We start from the raw sequence: 20,656 nt of genomic DNA on the forward strand, positions 1-20,656 counted from the left end.
ACCGATACGTAAGCCCTCAATCTCTGGGTCCAACCTAATCTTACATAGGAGGGTCTCCATCACCAGAACGAACAACGCAGGAGATAAGGGGCACCCCTGCCTCGTCCCATTAGTGATGCGAAATGGCGGCGATAGTGTTCCATTCACTTTGACCATGGCAGAGGGGGCCGAGTAGTAGTTATATTCTTGTACATAGGAGCAGTATTATAGCAGTTATATTCTTGTACATAGGAGGCAGTATTATAGCAGTTATATTCTTGTACATAGGAGGCAGTATTATAGTAGTTATATTCTTGTACATAGGAGCAGTATTATAGTAGTTATATTCTTGTACATAGGAGGCAGTATTATAGCAGTTATATTCTTGTACATAGGAGCAGTATTATAGCAGTTATATTCTTGTACATAGGAGGCAGTATTATAGCAGTTATATTCTTGTACATAGGAGGCAGTATTATAGTAGTTATATTCTTGTACATAGGAGCAGTAGTATAGTAGTTATATTCCTGTACATAGGAGCAGTATTATAGTAGTTATATTCTTGTACATAGGAGCAGTATTATAGTAGTTATATTCTTGTACATAGGAGCAGTATTATAGTAGTTATATTCTTGTACATAGGAGCAGTATTATAGTAGTTATATTCTTGTACATAGGAGGCAGTATTATAGTAGTTATATTCTTGTACATAGGAGCAGTATTATAGCAGTTATATTCTTGTACATAGGAGGCAGTATTATAGCAGTTATATTCTTGTACATAGGAGGCAGTATTATAGTAGATATATTCTTGTACATAGGAGGCAGTATTATAGTAGTTATATTCTTGTACATAGGAGGCAGTATTATAGTAGATATATTCTTGTACATAGGAGCAGTATTATAGTAGTTATATTCTTGTACATAGGAGCAGTATTATAGTAGATATATTCTTGTACATAGGAGGCAGTATTATAGTAGATATATTCTTGTACATAGGAGCAGTATTATAGTAGTTATATTCTTGTACATAGGAGCAGTATTATAGTAGTTATATTCTTGTACATAGGAGCAGTATTATAGTAGTTATATTCTTGTACATAGGAGCAGTATTATAGTAGTTATATTCTTGTACATAGGAGGCAGTATTATAGTAGTTATATTCTTGTACATAGGAGCAGTATTATAGTAGTTATATTCCTGTACATAGGAGCAGTATTATAGTAGTTATATTCTTGTACATAGGAGCAGTATTATAGTAGTTATATTCTTGTACATAGGAGCAGTATTATAGTAGTTATATTCCTGTACATAGGAGCAGTATTATAGTAGTTATATTCTTGTACATAGGAGCAGTATTATAGTAGTTATATTCCTGTACATAGGAGCAGTATTATAGTAGTTATATTCTTGTACATAGGAGCAGTATTATAGTAGTTATATTCCTGTACATAGGAGCAGTATTATAGTAGTTATATTCTTGTACATAGGAGGCAGTATCACAGTAGATATATTCTTGTACATAGGAGCAGTATTATAGCAGTTATATTCTTGTACATAGGAGGCAGTATTATAGTAGTTATGTTCTTGTACATAGGAGCAGTATTATAGTAGTTATATTCTTGTACATAGAAGGCAGTATTATAGTAGTTATGTTCTTGTACATAGAAGGCAGTATTATAGTAGTTATATTCTTGTACATAGGAGCAGTATTATAGTAGTTATATTCTTGTACATAGGAGCAGTATTATAGTAGTTATATTCCTGTACATAGGAGCAGTATTATAGTAGTTATATTCTTGTACATAGGAGCAGTATTATAGTAGTTATATTCTTGTACACAGGAGCAGTATTATAGTAGTTATATTCTTGTACACAGGAGCAGTATTATAGCAGTTGTACACTTATCCATGTGAGACAATGTTATAGTAGATATTGGAGGCCGTTTACAATAGCTGGTACGCCAGAAAGTTGCATAAAATAGTTGCCATTGCGACTATATTTAGTTGGAGTTTATACACCGCCTAGACCACTTTCTGAGAGGGAACCAATGTTTTCCAGTAAACAATGGTAGAAATCTGTGCTTGCTCCGATCTGGTGTAGATTTTATTGTGGACGCACGGACTGAGGGAGGATGTGCTTAATTTATACAAATGCAATGACTCCATTGTCTGGTTTAGAAACCGTGAGTCGGTTGCAGTAGAATAAATACTATTGAACGTGTGGCGAAGGTAGAAAAGTCTTCGAGCCGTCCATGTGTCGTTCTGGAGTAGAAAAGTCAGAGATTCAGACTCGGGATGGTGACTGCGTTCTCTGTTGCGTCACTTGGGTCTTCAGGTAAATCTGCTTCGTATTAGTTCAGATGACAGATTAACCCTGCATCGTCTGTACCAGTCGCCCCAGAGGTTTTAGCTTCGACGGAGCTGCGATCAGGGGGAGGATTGTGCTTTGTGAACTGTCCTTGGTGGATGATTTCCTGTGACGTGATTTAACTTTTCATCTTCAATGCTGGAAGGGGCAGTGATATTGGCAGCCGAGCGACTCGCAGAGCACAGCGTGCACATTATACAGAGCGGCAGCCGCCCAGGGTTAAAATAACACCAGCAATTATCAGCTGTAAATTAAGATGTAATATATGTCTGCAGCAATTTTCTAAAGTTCTTAGTATTTATCAGAATCAGTATTATACAAATGGACAGTGTAAAATCGATTTGGGGGATTATGATTTGCCGGGATCTACAGCAGGAGCTGCATTCAATGATCTCACCTGCTGATTATAAAAGTTCCTGTACTTTATAACATTGCAAGGTGTTTAGAAGGAACTTTTCCTTAAAGGCTATGTACACTTTTGGGGGCATTTTTGTAATTATTGCATTGTAATCATTTTCAGCTAAAAATCATTTTTTCAGTTGGTCTTTATAAAAAATGTGGAGCCCTTTTCTCTGTACAGGGCTTACATGCTGTAGTAGCAGGATCTGAATGTTCTCTGTTCTGTCAGGCAGCTCAGCTGATTGCTCCTGATCTCTGACCGTATAAACACTTATAGCTCAGTTCTTATCTTAATGATAAAAATGTGGCTTAAGGTGCATTTACATAGCTGGAGAATCGTGCATATTGTCTGGAATTACCTTTCCTGCGAGTGGTAGTTCCCGACAATCTGGCAGTGTAAATGTGTCACAGATTACCCAATGAACGAGCGAAACTCTTGTTCATTGGGTGATCCTGTGGTTCATGCAGGCTCCACCAATCATGGCTTCTGGGCAGCAGATCATGTCATCCAATCAGCGATTTGCTTCTCAGAAACCATGATTCTGTATGAGGACGAGGGACCGCAATAGCAACCCCCCATTGTAAAGTGAAGGAGATCGCTGCACGTATATAGAGCAGTCTTTCACTGAACGAGTAGCCGACTGTCGTAATGGGACTCCAAAAAGTACGATTCACTCAGCTAGACAAACTGTTAACCCTTTGTGACAGAACAGCTCAATATTTGTTATAAAGACTAATTGAAAAAAAATTACTTTTATCTCAAAATGAGTAAAATCTAATATGTAAAGCTGAGTGTGTGTACGTCCACTAAAGGAATCCGCACAGTCGCATTTACAATCGCGAAATTTGGCACACAGGTACCTCAGGTGTCCGGGAAGGTTTTGGACCACGTCTCAGCGCTCTAGGACGTATCGGTCCTGAGATATTCCCCAAAAATGTATTAGCCAATAGAAGCCTGGTCACATGACCCTTATCATCCAATAGAAGCTCGCAGGCCCTTAGTCTCCACATACACACAGTTTTACACCAGTTTTACATAACAGCCCAGCCATTTTTCTTCACTGCTGTAGGTCAGCTTTACAGGAAATCTTATAAAGCCATGGCCTAATAGCACTTAGTACCTTACTTATTTCCAGATGTGTCGTTGTTCCAGCAATAGATGTTTTTATCCTCTGTTTTTTGGGTATGCAAATGAGCCAGTAAGGTGCTCAGAGGGGAGTTACTCTTGCAGGAAGGAGCCCAGACACGCCCCCTGCCACAATGTGTCCACCCACCCCTCCTACATCACATTAACGCCATAACTCACACCCCCTTTTCCCTGCTTCCAGCATGAGGGCGTGTCGGGGCTCCCTCCTGCAAGAGTGACGCCCCTCTGGGCCCCTTACTGGCTCATTTGCATACCAAATAAACTGGGTCTTCAGAGGATAAAAACATCTATTGCTGGAACAAAGACACATCTGGAAATAAGGTACTAAGTGCTATTAGGCCACGGCTTTACTTCAACAGCGATGATCCTGGTGACAGGTTTACTTTACAGGGGCAGGGTGCTGTGGAGGTCACAGTCCAGGGCAGTCCTCAAAAAATGGACGTAAAACCCCCGCCCCCAGGTCGCACTAAGCCATGCCCCTGTTAGGCCACACCCCTCCCAGTCCGCAGCCGACGTGGATTGAAAAAATTAAGGTAAAAATCAACTTTTGTCAGCTGCAGGGGTGGGAGGGAGGGTGACTTTCTCCCTGCAGCTCACACTCAGACAGCACAGTGCTGTAGAGGCCACTGTTAAGGGGGCAGGGTGTTGTGGAAATCACTGTTAAGGAGACGGGGTACCGTGGAGGTCACTAATAAAGGGGCGGCCGTTGTGGAGGTCACAGTTAAGGGGGCAGGGAACGGTGGAAGTCACAGTTAAGGGGACTGTAACCTATGGTCAGTGTTAAGGGGCAGGGTGCTGTAGAGGTCACTGTTAAGGGGGCGGGGTGTTCTGGAGGTCACATTTTAAGGGAACAAAGCTCTGTGGCGGTCACTGTTAAGGGGGCGCGTTATTGTGTAAATCACTGTTAGGGTCCATTCACACATCCATGTGTGTTTTGCGGATACGCAAAACACGGACATTTGCAATGTACGGTCCGCATTTTGTGGACCGCACATTGCCGGCACTATAATAGAATATGCCTAATCTTGTCTGCAATTTTTTTCGGGAACGGAAATGTGGACCCGGAAAGAAACGGGTCCGCAATTCAGTTTGTGCTATAATTCATACGGCGTGGATCTGATATCTGCTGACCATGCGGCGTTGAATGGGGCCAGTCAGCAGACCGATCGCCGCCATTGCAGATCTGCAGCTGTAATCTGTGGATCACTGTATAGAGAGCAGGTATAACCAGGAATGTATTCTGGGATCCATCTTGTTCACATCTGTCCTATAGATCTGCGGCTTCTCCCAGGTTTCAGTGAACCCGACGAGCTTTCCTAAAGAGAGAACAAGATGTTAGTGATTGCAATTCATCGTCTAGAAGCGAATGGTGACTGTGACCGCTATATGTGATTCTCCGCAACAAAGCCCAGCTTGTATAGGGATTTCAAGTGCCATTCATCTGCCCTAAATTACCTCCCAGCAATTAGCCTGAAGAAGTATCCTGTGGGAGCGCAGGGCCTGCAGGTTCTGGAAAAAGTGTACGTTGTTGTACCTTGAGGTTGTTGTGAGGTATGTGAACCTACAATGCACTGATTTCTGTGCTGCACTAACATGTTTTCCCTTCTTTTTCCAGACTGTTCTCTCTGCATCCGGAAGTTCCTGTCATACAAGACACAGTGTCCCACCTGCTGTGTGGTAAGTCCTTCATATCCACGACTTCTTCATTTCTTACCTTTGTCAGGCCGGTGCTGGATGCCACTTTGGCCACATCATGGATGCAGGTTTTTGTGTCACGTATGGTTCTCATAGTTGGCCATCATCTGCGACAGTACCACTAAATCAATGGATGCAACGATTGGTAGGGATTATTAAATTTTTAGCTAATAAATTGTATTTTTTACATGGTGAACACTCTTTCTGCATCAATTCACCACAGTTCTGAAAATTTCTGCTTGCTGTCATTCAGTGGAAACCTTCATTGTTCACATCCAGGGAGTTGTAATCTGTTCTGGTCATGTGATGGACGCACCTGGCTTTTACCCATACCGTTCGGATGAGGCCACGTATTGTCCAGTAAATTAGCTGCTTCAGGGAATTGCGGCGATCGCCGGAGCTCTGGTGGGCTCCCATGCACGGTGGAGTCACATTGCCTAGGAATGTGCCGCGGCCCTCACATCCAGCCTTTTCTAAAAGCTGATCGGCGGGGTCCGTGGAGTCCGGCCTCCATCAATCTGATATTGATGAACTATATTTTTAACCGTTGCAAAGCAACACAGCCCACTAGGCAGGTTCTGTACCCCCGACCACCTCTGGCTGTATGCAGGGGGTATTCCAATCTCCTCCATGATATGATTTATTCCTTAATGGGGGTTGTCCGGGTTTAGAGCTGAACCCAGACATATCTCCATTTTCACCCCGGCAGCCCCCCTGACTTGAGCATCGGAACAGTTCATGCTCCGATGCTGTCCTTTGCCCTGTGCTAAATCGCGTAGGGCAAAGGCATTTTCTAGAGTTCCGGTGAAGTACCGGGCTCTCCATGGGGCTGACAGGCGGAGGCTTCTGCCCAGCATTGAGCCCAGTGACGTCACCAGCACTGATGTGCGGGCTTAAGAGCTGCTCTAGCCCGTAAAACGGCTAGGGCAGCGCTAAAGCCCACCCATCAGAGCCGGTGACGTCACCGAACACACTGCCAGGCGGGAAGCCTCTGCCCGGCAGTGTGTTCGGCCTCTTTCACAAGGGCGAGAATTCCGCGCGGGTCCAATGCATGACGTGAACGCATTGCACCCGCACTGAATCCGGACCCATTCACTTGAATGGGGCTGTTCAGATGAGCGGAGATATTCATGCATCACTTGGGCTTTGCGTGAAAATCGCAGCATGTTCTATATTCTGCGGTTTTCACGCAACGCAGGCCCTATTGAAATGAATGGGGATGTGTAAGAAATTGCAAGCATCCGCAAGCAAGTGCGGACGCAATGTGATTTTTACGCATGATTGCTAGGAGATATAAAATTTAAAAAAACTCGCCTCATCCACTTGATCGCGCAGCCGGCATCGTCTTCTTTCTTCTTCTTTCAAGACCTGCCAAAGGACCTTTGACGTAATCGCTTAAAGCGCACTCGCGTGGAAAAAACTGAGCAACACAACTGCAGACAAAACTGACTGATTGCAGACGCAGCACATCCAGACACGCTCGTCTGCAAGGGGCCCTATTGTAAATAAGAGCCCTTGCCCTGCTTGATCCAACGCAGGGCAAGTGAGCGCATTGGAGCATGAAATGTTCGGATGCTAACATCAGGGGGCCGCCTGGGTGAAATTATGGGTATGTCCGGGTTCAGCTCTGACTCTGGAGAACCCCTTTCAAAACTGTCTTCAATCTTAACACCTTTTTATTTATTTTTTATTTATTTTTCCCCGCATTGTTCTGATGCATCTGTAGGTTCAGTCCTTTTCATAGCTGTTCTTGCTGCACAAATTGATGGAAACAAAAGTGTGAAGCTGTGCGATGGGAGGAAATCTTCAGGATTGTTTGGTGCTGATTCATACCTCGATGTTGTGCACTTCATCTAATTATACAGCCGGAGGCTCGGTCTGCTCTATATAGAAGAGCGTGTAATTAAAATCCAGCTATTCCTAATAAAAATAACCCTGACTTGGAACTGCAGGTGTTTCTAGGATTGAGAAGAGTCTTTATCTCTGTGCATGAATTTCCTTCCAATTTTTTTATATATTTTTTTTAAATAAACTTTCCAAGCGCCTCTGCCTCCCTCCTACACTGCAGCTGATTACCTCACATACACGTCATTAAATAAACTCGCCATGTTCTTCCCAAACGCCTAGCTATGAATGGCACAGTACTGCAAGGACGTCCACTCTGCTCCCCTTGTGTAGCGCGATGATGATGAGTCACAAATGATTTGGTGCCGTTCTCCAGGGTCTCTGCTGCGGGTCTTCTGGAATGTTCCGGAAAGTTTTTCTACATTAATGATTCCATACGTGCTCAAGATGCTTATATCAGAAAGAGGAAACTGAAAATGTCTCCAGGTGTGACCCTCGATAGGTCATTAAATATTAAAGAAATAAAAAATATTAACTTGGCTAAAAGTAAGTGAAGCAAACCAGCGCACTCTCTCCATATTGCATCCCTCCGTAAGGTGAGAGTTTATCCTCAGAATCGGACATTCACCGGTTAAATGCTTTCTCTTTGTTGAGTTTGATTCTGGGACCCACTTGAAAGTGGTCGCCATGAAGCTTTTGGGGCTGGGGATATCACATGGCGGAATGTTTATCTGGTGTTTGATGGTGTGAGATGCGGACATCACATTCCGGCCCAATTAAAAATGAATGGGTTCGCACCTGTTCCACAAAATTGCGGAACCACAAAATTGCGGAACGGATGCAGACCCATTTTGCGGACGTGTGAATGGACCCTTAATCATCTTAAATGTGTCTGGCTGCATAGGACCTGCCCCATCCCACCCGGCTGCATAGGACCCGTCCCGTCCCACCCGGCTGCATAGGACCCGCCCCATCCCACCCGGCTGCCTAGCACCCACCCTGTCCTGCCTACATCTTGTCTACCTTTTACAAAAGTTGCATAACAGAGCAAAAAGTTGCAAATTTCTGCACAAAACAGCACTTGTGCAAAACTGAGTTCCTTTTAGGCATCGCTGCTCTGGCACAGGGGCTTTGATAACTCTCCATCTTGTTTTCTACAGTTTTAGTAAACTGTTTCTGGGAAACCAGTGTTGCCACCGTTACAGGAGTTGTCACCTGGCTTATTAAGGGACACATGTACCTGACGTTTTCAGTGCCTGTCCCTGTCAATCAAAGTGCAGCGGGCGTGGCAGTTAGAGAGAGCTGAGCTTTTAGGTGTAATGGCAACGCCCCCGTTGCTCCTAGAGGCTCATTTGCATATACTAAAACATCCTTTTTCTCAGCAGTGCGGGCACATAGGAACATGGGACCAACACAGACGCCTTCAGCTGCCAAGTGCACATGTAACAGGTCAGCCGGTGTCATAGGGACAAAACTGCTGACAGATGTACTTTTAAATTATGTAAACATTTTTGGAGAATTGGACATAATTATGCACTTATGCATCCTATACCATATAATGTGAGTGTGACTTCATGACTTCTAGGAAAGCTGGGTAACCGCTTCTATGGAGGCTGCAGCAGGATCCTTTGGAGGTGGCACCCAACTTTTGAAGATGCAGAAATTATTAAAAGTGGCCGTACATATTAAATATCGGCTGAATGAGCGGTAATTCTCCTCAGCCACCTCCTCCATACACATGCACGCAGGGCCTGGCTGAGCATGCATGTGTTGTCACTGGCAAGAGGGGAGTAAGTTGCTGGCGGCGGTTTATCTCCTGTAGGAAGATGGGATTGGGCATGTTGTAATCCAGTCACTGTTATGGGGGCTCTCTTGTCAGGACAAATAACGTGGGTTTTCTTGGGGTGCTCCGTGTTAATTAGTTATGTCTTACAAAGCCTGAAGGAGCCATGCAGCGCACACACATTGTGTTACATCGGCCATAATGAGGACGTGTGCGGTTATAAAGCGGAGAGGTGTGTGTGTGATGTGTTATGTGCTCACAGTAGCACGCAACTGTAGCGAGGTGACAACTTGCTGCATCGGCTCCCGCCATGAGATTATCTAAGGGAGCGGGGTGTGTGTTCTCATGAAATAACCTCATTTTACCAGTTTTGTACCTAATCACCCTGATGCCACTGGAGAACAAGTACAATAGCGCTCAGGCCGTACACAGAGCGGTACCAGGCGGTTAGATATAGAGAAATCTATTAAAAAAAACAAAAAAAAATTTGAAAAAATAAAATAAAATAAAAAATTCATTGCATTTTTTGCTTCACGGGCCGCACATAAGATGTTTGATGTAGCAGAGCTGTATTGGGCATGTGCACATGATAGGTCCACATGGCCCGGATTCATTGTATACAATGTTTTTAACCCATTTCTTGTTGTGTCTGTTGCTTTAAATAAATTTGATACATTTTTAGATGTGCGGCTCCTATCTCAGGATTCTTTTTATTCAAATTACATGATGTAGCAAAGCTGTATTTGTCATTTGACTGTTTTTCTACACTCGCTGGATTAAACTGCATCTCTGCATGTTAACAAAACACTGGACCGGAACTTTACCAATGCTTTGCTTTTACTGGTTTTGTACCAGTAAAATTAAACCAGTTGCTGCCCTGTGAATGGGAGTAAAAATGTCTTACTGTAACAGTGTATGCACAAAACATGCGCTGCGCTCTCCCAGTCTTCTTTGCGCCGCTGTTGCCATGGAAACCAGGCATTGAACCTGAGCATGTTCTTTATAGATTTGGCAGTGGGGAGCAGATCCATATTACAAGTGATACATGACAATGCGGATGGTGATGCTCAGCTAGTATAAATGCGCCCTCGGTAATGACTGTGTCTCTTTTCAGGCTGTCACCGAGTCGGAATTACGGAATAACCGATTACTGGATGATGTGGTGAGGACGTTTGTCAGCGCCAGGTACGTGTCTCCCCGGGTATAAACCCAGATACTCGATGGCTGCTTTGTTTTATGACGTTATATTGTGCTTGCCCTCTCGTGTGGCTGGAAGAGATCTATAATCAATAAGAATTAAAGGGGTGTTCCAGAGCTCCAGGATATTTTAGGGAAGGCCAGGAATGTTCTAAAAGGAACCAACCAACAAACAAAACTCATACCGCTATTCCAGAACCCCCTGGTGCAGCCTTGACATTCCTGATACTCCACATGACTGCTGCAGCCAGTCTCTGGTCTCAGTGCTCACCTGAAGTGTAGTCGGACATGTCATCGCAGCAGCGCTGGTCTGTCCACAGCAGTGGTGTCCCTGACTGCTTTCTGTGACCCTAGAGGCCAGTGAGTAGTCGGCACATCATCGCTGCGCCGCCAACCACGTGAAGCACTGCAGTAGTTCTGCTACAACAACGGATATTGAGTACATTTCATTATTTTATAAATTATCCAGCCTTCTAACTAGAAGGTTGCATGGCAGATATCCAAAGCAAATTTTTTCCTACAGTGTGCAAGCATGGCCGCCGCTGCTAGATTGCATGATGGCTGTAACCCCTGAATACGAGCAGTGTATAATGTGATGGAAAAATGAATCCAGCCAGTAAAGGAGGCAATATGGAGAATCACAACACATTAGGAAGTGCCTTGTATTAACTTTCTCTACATGATAAATGCAACTTAGGCCTCTTTCACACAGGCGTCCCGGATTTGCTCCGGATGCGTCGCGTGTGCTTCAGGACCTGCAAAAGGATCTTGGATGACGTAATCGCGCTCACCACGTGGATCCTTCTATCTTCATTCAGCAGGACCTGCGCTGACGTCACCGCGTGGTGAGCGCGATTACGTCTTAAAAGGTCCTTTTGCAGGTCCTGAAAGAAGATTATGCCGGCTGCGCGAACAAGTGGATGAGGAGAGTTAATTTTTTAATTATTTTTTAACCCCTCAATCGACATTTTAGTAAGTGTTCTGTATTAAGGATGCTATTATTTTACCTTATAAACAGTGAATTTACTTTAATGGGGTTGCTCATCCCTGTCATCTGCTAGCAGCCATGCGTGAAAATTGCACCGCATCCGCACTTGCTTGCGGATGCTTGCTATTTTCATGCAGCCCCATTCATTTCTATGGGGCCTACGTTGCGTGAAAAACGAAGAATATAGAACATGCTGCGATTTTCACGCAACACACAAGTGATGTGTAAAAAAAATCACCGCTCGTCTTCACAGCCCCATTGAAGTGAATGGGTCTGGATTCAGTGCGGGTGCAATGCGCTTACCTCGCGCATTGCACTTGCGCTGAAAACTCACCCATGTGAAAGGCCCCTTACTGAAGTGAGACAACCCCTTTTAACAGCCGCCACATTGACCATAGACACTGTGGACAGTAGGGCACCTCATTGAGTTCTAATGGAGAGTTTTCTAGGCATGCTATGTGGCCTGTGCTGAGGTAAGAAAGGAGTAGATGTGATATCAGCTATTGTGAATGGGAGGTCCTGTGTTCTATCTATCGATCAATCTATCTGATATCTGTCATTGTAATCCTGTGTGTGATGATAAGCAGATAACTGCAGTAAAGGGATCTGTATAGATCACGAGCTGGTGCCTATTATTGGGCTTAGTGGCCAGTGTTAAAACTGCAGGATTTAAGATTTTTTTTTAGAATATGAATATTAACATTAAAAGTAACTAGAAACATTTTTCTGAGATGTTTCACATAAAGCATGATGCAAACAAAAGGTCATTTTTCTAAGATAAGAGGAGAATGGACTTGAAGACTAGGGCATACCTGGGCCATTACCTCCCGCAATGGTTGCAGGCCTCTATTGCTGTCCTATAGACCAAGGACTGTCTTGGTACTTGTGCTGCAACCCCCACGTCAGATACCACAGAAGTATTTCCTTGTAGATAGAGACTTTGCAGCACTCAATCCTTCCTAATTGTATTTAATGGAACAACAACGTCTGCATGAACCTTCTCCTCCTAGCCTTAAATAGGTTTGCGATTTTGCAATCCAGAATAATGAGACCAAATTTGAACAGAGCAATCAAATCTAATGGCGGATAATTCTGCTTCTCATCATCCAAACTTTTTAATATGTCTTTTAATTTTCATTGGGTTTGGTTGTTTGGAAATCTTCTCGGTATAATATGAATCGGTCGGTATGAGGAATGCGGAGCTCTGGGCACAGCTAAACCATTTATTGTGATTGCATTTTGTTTTGAGGTTAAGCATCTGTACATTTACATAGCGAATTATGCAGATTGTCATATAATTGAATTTGTTCCCTCTCTGCAAACAAATGAAATCTTCCTGCAGATTCCTGGTTTGATCTCATGGCTCAGATTGATGAGGTATAATGAGGCGTTAGACTCCTGCCAGCACAGGGTGTTGGGTTCTTCCTTTTTGTATTGGTTTACTGCGCTCACCTGTTGCACAATTTTCCACCTAGGTTCGAATTTGTCTCTTATAAATGTAGAAATTTTCTTTCTTTTCTTATTTTTTTTTTTTTTTTTGCAAATAAGTGGACCTTGGGGTAGAGCTGTGTATCTGTACTTGCTGGTTTTGGTGGCGCTTTTTTCATAGCTATTGCTTTGTCTTGCATGCCCCCAGGGCTGTGTAGTCGGGGCTGGTTATGAGTAGAGTCAGTTGATAGAAATGTACTGACTCTGACTCCAGGACTCCAGCTTAAAATTGTGTAATTTAATCACTTTTCATATAAATTTTGAAATGTTAATCCATAAATATATGTTATGTTCTCTCAATCTAAGGCTCTTATTTATCAAAAACGGGGTGTTCTAGTGATAGATAATCAGTCCTCATCTCTCCTGTGTTCTCCCCTGTCCCTTTTACTATACACAGTGATAAGCAGGGTGTTCTAGTGGTGATAGATAATCAGTTCTCACCTCTCCTGTGTTCTCCCCTGTCCCTTATACTATACACAGTGATAAGCAGGGTGTTCTAGTGGTGATAGATAATCAGTTCTCACCTCTCCTGTGTTCTCCCCTGTCCCTTATACTATACACAGTGATAAGCAGGGTGTTCTAGTGGTGATAGATAATCAGTCCTCATCTCTCCTGTGTTCTCCCCTGTCCCTTATACTATACACAGTGATAAGCAGGGTGTTCTAGTGGTGATAGATAATCAGTTCTCACCTCTCCTGTGTTCTCCCCTGTCCCTTATACTATACACAGTGATAAGCAGGGTGTTCTAGTGGTGATAGATAATCAGTTCTCACCTCTCCTGTGTTGTCCCTTATACTATACACAGTGATAAGCAGGGTGTTCTAGTGGTGATAGATAATCAGTTATACTAGGTATGTTCATGTTGCTCCAAGGCCCTTAGTTATGATTCCTGAAAATAACGGAAGAAAAAAAATCCTAAAGTCTTTCCTGGGATTTGAACATGCGTGCAACTGGGCTTACCACTTAGGGTGGGTTGGCACTTGCGTTATAGCATTCCGTTATAGGTTCAGTTTGTAACGGAATTCCCGGAGAGATTGCAAAACGGAAGCCTTCAAGAGACTTTCCGTTATGCGTTATGATTTGTCATAATAGAAGTCTATGGTGGGCAAGCATAATGGATCCGTCTGTTTTCCGTTATGCTGGACGGAAAACAAAGTCCTGTAGAGGAGTCGGAGCAGCTGGTTACAGGCCTCGACAGTGACGAGCCCCCTTGAGGCTGGTCGCTGTCACGGCCTGCTATTGGCTACAGATACCTACCCCCTCCTTCCCGGGCGGATGTTTTGATCCATGCGACGGGGAGATGCAATGTTGGCTGTGCAGGGACCTGGGGCGACCCGGGTTCTGGGGTGCAGGTAAATGTTGTTGTTGAAGGAAGACACAGAATGCTGCAGTCATCTGTTTACCTTGTCCACATGGGGCCCGCAGGCTGGGGCCTATCACTGCTGGCTCCGCCACCTTACTGAGTGAACAACTGTATTTCTAAAACCGGTACTGCTTTTATGTCTGTCGATTTAGCAGTGTTCTCCTGTTAAAGGGAACCTGTTATGTGTTTATCGCCCCATGAACAAACTAGCCCTTATAATTACTAATTTCAATAGTATATCTCCCCCCCTTTTTTTTATACCTTAGTAATATAGTACCTTTGTATTCCCCGTTATTCATTTTCCCGCCAATTATTAAAATGAATGAATGACGTAATAAACCACGCCCCTTTTATCATCTACAGCTCTTTTTAATTTTATTTCTGGCCACGAATTCTCGTCTCAAATCCCGCACATGCGCGCTGTCTGATCAGTGTAATGTTCTAAATGCAAAACCAAATAAAGTGTGGGGCATCAGGGAGAGTCTGTGAACAGCGAGGCTGGCTGCTGCGCGCCCACTAAACAGTACAAGTCAAGCCGGAGAACGCTTACCCGAGACGTACACTCTGCCCGCCAAATAACTCCTACTTGTACTGGTCCACCGAAAGTGAGGATGAGGCGACGCATGCCCAGTTTACTTTCAGCTAAGAATGTGCGTCATTACACTAATCAGACAGCACGCATGCGCAGGATTTTGAACTTCTGAACAAGTGAATAGGGGAGTGGCTACAGCGCTGAATAAAAAAAACGCTGGACTTGTTTCGAAGTCAGACGTCACGCTGGACTAATCAGAAAAACGTATATTATGAGGCTAACCATCTGTCACACCAGTAAGTGAAGAAATCTAAGGTTTGGTATATAATGAGTTATATTATAATCAAATACCCACATGACACGTTTCCTTTTAATGCACAGCGCATCAGGAATTCAGAAAATGGAAAGAATTTCAGAAATTATATTCCAATAAATATGGTTTAAGCTTCATCTAAGTAGCCTGATGACTTACATGATGGTGAGAAAAAGCAGATGTCACAGTTTTTCTACAGGAAATTTTGTTATTACTAAATTATTGCCCGTTTATGCCGGAGCCGAAGTGTGATAAAATGCAGGAGCCCGGACTTTGGCTACTTTCACACTTGCGGCAGAGGATTCCGGCGATCCAGACGCAAATGGATCCGGTATTTATTTTTCTCATTTTTAAAGGTCTGCGCATGGATCCGTTTTGCCGGAACACTTGGGGCCGGATCCGGCATTAATGCATCTCAATGGAAACTAATGCCGGATGCGGCATTCCAGCAAGTTTTTAGGATTTTTGGCCGGAGAGAGAACTGCAGCATGCTACGGTATTTTCTCAGTCCAAAAAACGTAAGAGGGACTGAACTGAAGACATCCTGATTAGTGATGAGCGAACTTCTGTTTTAAGTTCGGCGTCTAAAGTTCGGCTTCCGGTTAGCGGAGAATCCCGATATGGATCCGGATATGGATTCCGACTTCCGTTGTGGTCCGTGGTAGCGGAATCAATAATGGCCGATTATTGATTCCGCTACCACGGACCACAACGGAAGTCGGAATCCATATCCGGAACCATATCGGGATTCTCCACTAACCGGAAGCCGAACTTTAGACGCCGAACTTAAAACAGAAGTTCGCTCATCACTAATCCTGATGCATCCTGGACGGATTGCTCTCCATTCAGAATGCTGGGGATAAAACTGATAATTTTTTTTCCCCCGTATTGAGCCTCTAGGACGGAACTCAATACCAGAAAACTTTAACGCAAGTGTGAAAGTACCCTTAGATTATCGACTCCACAGCCCTGCCACTAATGCACTGATCTGTCCACCCTTTTAAACCTCTTGCAGGGGTTAGTAGCTTCTGTTCTGTATAAGATGCCTACATTAAATATTAGCTTGACTCAGGTCAATGGAAGTTAAGTGTCCTGTCCTGAAATACTCTGTGCAGCTGAACGACCCTGCTCCATCTACTATGTAACTCTGTCTGTGACCTCCACAAGATCATCTCACTCCTCTCCCTTGAAATCCTCTGTGCTGCTGGGAGTATCCTGCTCCTTCCACTCTGTAAAGGCTACATGCACACGACCGTATGTGTTTTGCGGTCCGCAAAAAAAATCCGGATGACATCCGCATGCCATTAGTTTTTTTTTTTTGCGGATCCATTGTAACAATGCCTAAAACGGACAAGAATAGGACATGTTCTCTTTTTTTTTTTGCAGGGCTAAGGAACGGACATACTGATGCGGACAGCACACGGTGTGCTGTCCGCATTTTTTGCGGACCCGTTGAAATGAATGGGTCCGCATCCTATCTGCCAAAAAAACGGACACGGAAACAAACAACGTTCGTGTGCATGTAGCCTAACTCTCGTCCTGTGACCTCCACAAGATCAGCGCACTCCTCTCCTGAAATCCTCTGCGCTGCTGGGGATCCTGCTCTTTCCACTATGTAACTTTCATCCTGTGACCTCCACAAGATCAGCGCACTCCTCTCCTGAAATCCTCTGCGCTGCTAGGGACCCTGCTCTTTCCACTCTGTAACTCTCATCCTGTGACCTCCACAAGATCAGCACACTCCTCTCCTGAAATCCTCTGTGCTACTGGGCGGATCCTGCTCCTTCCACTATGTAACGCTCATCCTGTGTATGCCAGCTGTGCGCTATAATTTATACCACTTTCGGGCATATATCGTTGTAAATTTGTCTGGGTGCTGGAGACATCGTCCCTTCCTCCACTTTTAAATGTTTTTGTTTTACGTGGCAACATTTTATAGACTTAAAAAAGGAACACATCTTGTGATAAATGGCTTCTGAAGGCAAATGTAACTACAGAAACACAGAATTTATTTTTATTTTTTTTAAATACTCTTTTGTGCCAAGATGCTGCGGTGATTTGTTACAGTCGAAATGCTAATAAATCTGTGGACGGACGGCTCTAATGAAGGAACACGATGTGATGATTTCATTACCTGGTCCTATACTTCATAGTGCCGATGCGGCAGTGTTCTCGGGCAGATTCTGTCTGCTGGGGCAAGGGTTGTCAGATAAAAGCTGCGCATTACAGACAGAAGGAAGACGAGAACTCTTTCATTAAGTCCGTGATTGTACAAACTGCAGGAAATTGAAATCCGTCCCGGTTATTGTGGAGCGGATTCCGTTCCTCCTCGCTGGGGATCTGAAGAGGCGCAGTTTAGAGCAGGGGTGCACAACCTGCGGCCCGGGGGCCACATGCGGCCCTCGATATCATTCTGTGCGGCCCCCAACCATCTGTTGACAGACATGTATGACTATGTCTTGTGGCTGCTCACATGCATTTTTCATGAATTCTCCCATTTGATGTGAATCCTGGAGGTGTAACCAGACATTTATAGTATATACTGTATGTACAATATGCAATAAATACAGTATATCAGTTGGTAAAACCCCTTTAACTTTTATTTTTCGGCCCTTGGGATTCCTTCAGTCTTACAGTGTGGCCCCCGACCAGAAAAGGTTGTGCACCCCTGGTTTAGAGATACCGTTGCCTGGTCCTTCATTAGGTTGTGTGACCCCTCCAGTAACAGGTTTTCAGTTCCACCACATACTTTACATACCAGCCATCTCCTTCTAGAAGACACCCCCAGTACAATTTTGGGTGGCCATCTCTTTGCTGTGATGAAGGCCATCACATGTTTAACAGCCGAGGTCATGTCTGTATCCAATACTAATAGGGATGTAGCCTGCGGTTTTACTAGGAACCGTCATCCTCGTTTCATTTGCCTTCGGTAGTTCTGTGAAAGCTGATGTGGGGCTTGTAAAGTCATGGCAGGTAAGTCCACACAGGGCGTAATCTGCAGCTAATATATTTATTGCACAGCTGCCTCGTATTTCACACGATGCTTTGCAAAGCCTGAACTGTGCGGTGATTTCTGCCAGTACATTTGCATGCTGTGGATTTAGAATCGGCCCCGCAGCTTAATTTCCACATAAATTCTGCACTGATTTATTTTTTGTATAAGGGCTCATGTACACGAACCGGCCTGGGACGTACACGGGCACCGACCCTAGGGCCACCGTACCCGGGCCCAGGACCCATTCACTTTAATGGGGTTCCGTGATCCGCATGTGATGGTCTGCACCACAAAACCGTAGTGGTTCCGTGCCTCCGTTCCACACCACACCTTCTGGATTGCGGACCCATTCAAGTGAATGGGTACGCAGCCGTGATGCGGTACACAAACGGCCAGTGCTTGTATATTGTGGACCCACTGTTGGCGGGCTGCAATATGGACACCGGCTGACAACAGTCGTGTGCATGAGCCCTAAGGCTGAGTTCACATTTCAGTTATTTGGTCAGTTATTTCCATAGGTGGTTGTTAGTCAGAACCAGGTGCGGGTCAAGAACACAGAACAGGCGCAGATCTCTGCATAAGAGTCACTCCTGGTTTTGGCACTGACCAAACACAGACTGTGCAACAGCAGCCTAAGGGTCCATTCACAGGTCCGCAAAGCATGGACACCGGCCATGTGCATTCTGCATTTTGCTGACCGCACATGGCCAGCTCTATAATAGAAATGTCTTTTCTTGTCCATTTCCTCGGACAAGAATAGGACATGTTCTATTTTTTTGCGGGGCCGCGGAATGGAAGTGCGGCTGCAGACGGCGCTCTGTGTGCTGTCCGCTTCTTTTCCGGCCCCTTTGAAAATGAAAGGATCCACACCCGTTCTGCACACATTTTGCGGACGTGTGAATTGGACCCTAAGAGAGACTTTCTGAAGTTTCCTGAAATCATAGTCTAGAGCAGGGGTCAGCAACCTTCGGCACTCCAGCTGTGGTGAAGAGAAGAGCAAGTATGCATGCTGGGAGTTGTAGTTTTGCAACAGCTGGAGTGCTGAAAGTTGCCTACTCCTGGTGTATAGAGCATCTTATATCAATATATTTTATTTTAATACTGGCGTATGAAACGAGTATATTTCCCTCTCAGTTTTTTTTTTTCTCTAGCAGAACTTAAGCTTGTACATTAGGCCTTGTCTATCTCCAATTGTTTTCTGTGAGAGGCAGCTCTGCAATTCACTGCCCGCCAAGCAGGGACCTGTCCCCAGCAGTGAATGGAGCAACATCCGCCGCGTGAACAGGTCCGAAGAGAACTAGCTGGGTAACCAAGCAGAATTGTGAATGCAGCTCTCGAAAACCAGATTTTCAGAGATCAAGTCTGAGAATAAATTGGACCAATGATAATTATAACAAAAATGTCGCCATGCTTTTTTAGTTTTGCAGATTTCTAATGATCTTTGCTGCTTGCCCTGCGCCTCCACGCTGGGGATATCCTATAACATTGACGGACAGCATTATAATCCTCTGAGCGCGGCTGTAGTGGAATTTTTCAGCAGTTTATACTATATGTCTGTAACTGATGGACCTGGGATTTACGGGTCCTGACATGTGGAATTCATACATTGTCTAATCTGCGAGAGGTACTGGAGTAAACCATTTACATTAGTGCTGCCAATAATAAGGCAGAGCTGCAAAATGTCTGCATACAGAGCAGGACTCTGCGACTTGCAGTTCAGGACGGAGTACTGACTCTGGATGGGTGGAGCAGTGGATGTAAGGGTTTGCCTTTCGGCGCTTCACAGCGCAGTTTATGAGGATGAATCCACTGGGATCCCCCTCCATGGAAAGAATGGGAAATGTTGGCCGGAATGTGTGGATGGAATATTCTCCGAGGCCGTGCGGTCACAGCGCGTCTGGACACTTTCCATTAGAGGACTCCCTAAAGTCATAACCAACCAGGGGCCCCTCCGTGCAGGGTCTGTATCGGTGTCAGCGGGGTCTTGACATCTTCCATCTTCACAGTCGTGTTTGTGCTGTACCATGGTGAAATCAGATTGAAAACCTTCCCTCAAAATCTGGCTCTGTTGTAGGGGAAATGTACGACCCTGAGAAATGTCGCACAGATGGAAGTGCTGCAAGAGAATGAGGAGGAGAGCGGAGGTCGCAAGAAAGGGGTCGGCACCGCAGTCCTGAAAACCGCTCCCCTCCACCGCCAGTCTGGACGCAGTTTAGTCCCTGCGGTTCCCATAAGTTATTCCCATAACCCTCCACTCTGCAGACTGTGTCAGCCCTAGTACTTGGGACGTCACACATGCAGGCTACATGCGAGCCCCGTCCAGTGATACAGGGGAGGCGCAGACGTGGTCACAGAATGCCTGCAGTGCCACTGATCTGAATGGACCACCCAAGTGAGGCTAAGTATCTGAAAGGGCTTCTTTTGCAGTAGACAACGCGTTTTGGGGTCGCATGTGATGAATCGCTGAAACGCGTTTTCATTTAAAGCATTTTTGGAAACTATTGTCCTTGCCTGGTCCATGGTGATGACCAGTGACTAGTCCATTGGGATACAGAAACACCTG

The 20,656-nt window shown here is 44.7% G+C and overlaps 1 protein-coding gene across 1 annotated transcript in view; it reads left to right on the top strand.

Moving 5' to 3' along the window:
* The window catches only part of RAD18 (RAD18 E3 ubiquitin protein ligase), a 241,939-nt gene that overhangs the window by 36,824 nt on the left and 184,459 nt on the right, over window positions 1-20,656 (top strand). Inside the window, exons 3-4 of the mRNA XM_044301938.1 lie at window positions 5,510-5,571; window positions 10,332-10,402. Of these exons, the coding sequence (XP_044157873.1) occupies window positions 5,510-5,571; window positions 10,332-10,402 (133 nt within the window). The remainder of the gene's footprint in view (window positions 1-5,509; window positions 5,572-10,331; window positions 10,403-20,656) is intronic.

This window comes from Bufo gargarizans, chromosome 7, assembly GCF_014858855.1.
Source record: "Bufo gargarizans isolate SCDJY-AF-19 chromosome 7, ASM1485885v1, whole genome shotgun sequence".
Lineage (NCBI taxonomy): Eukaryota > Metazoa > Chordata > Amphibia > Anura > Bufonidae > Bufo > Bufo gargarizans.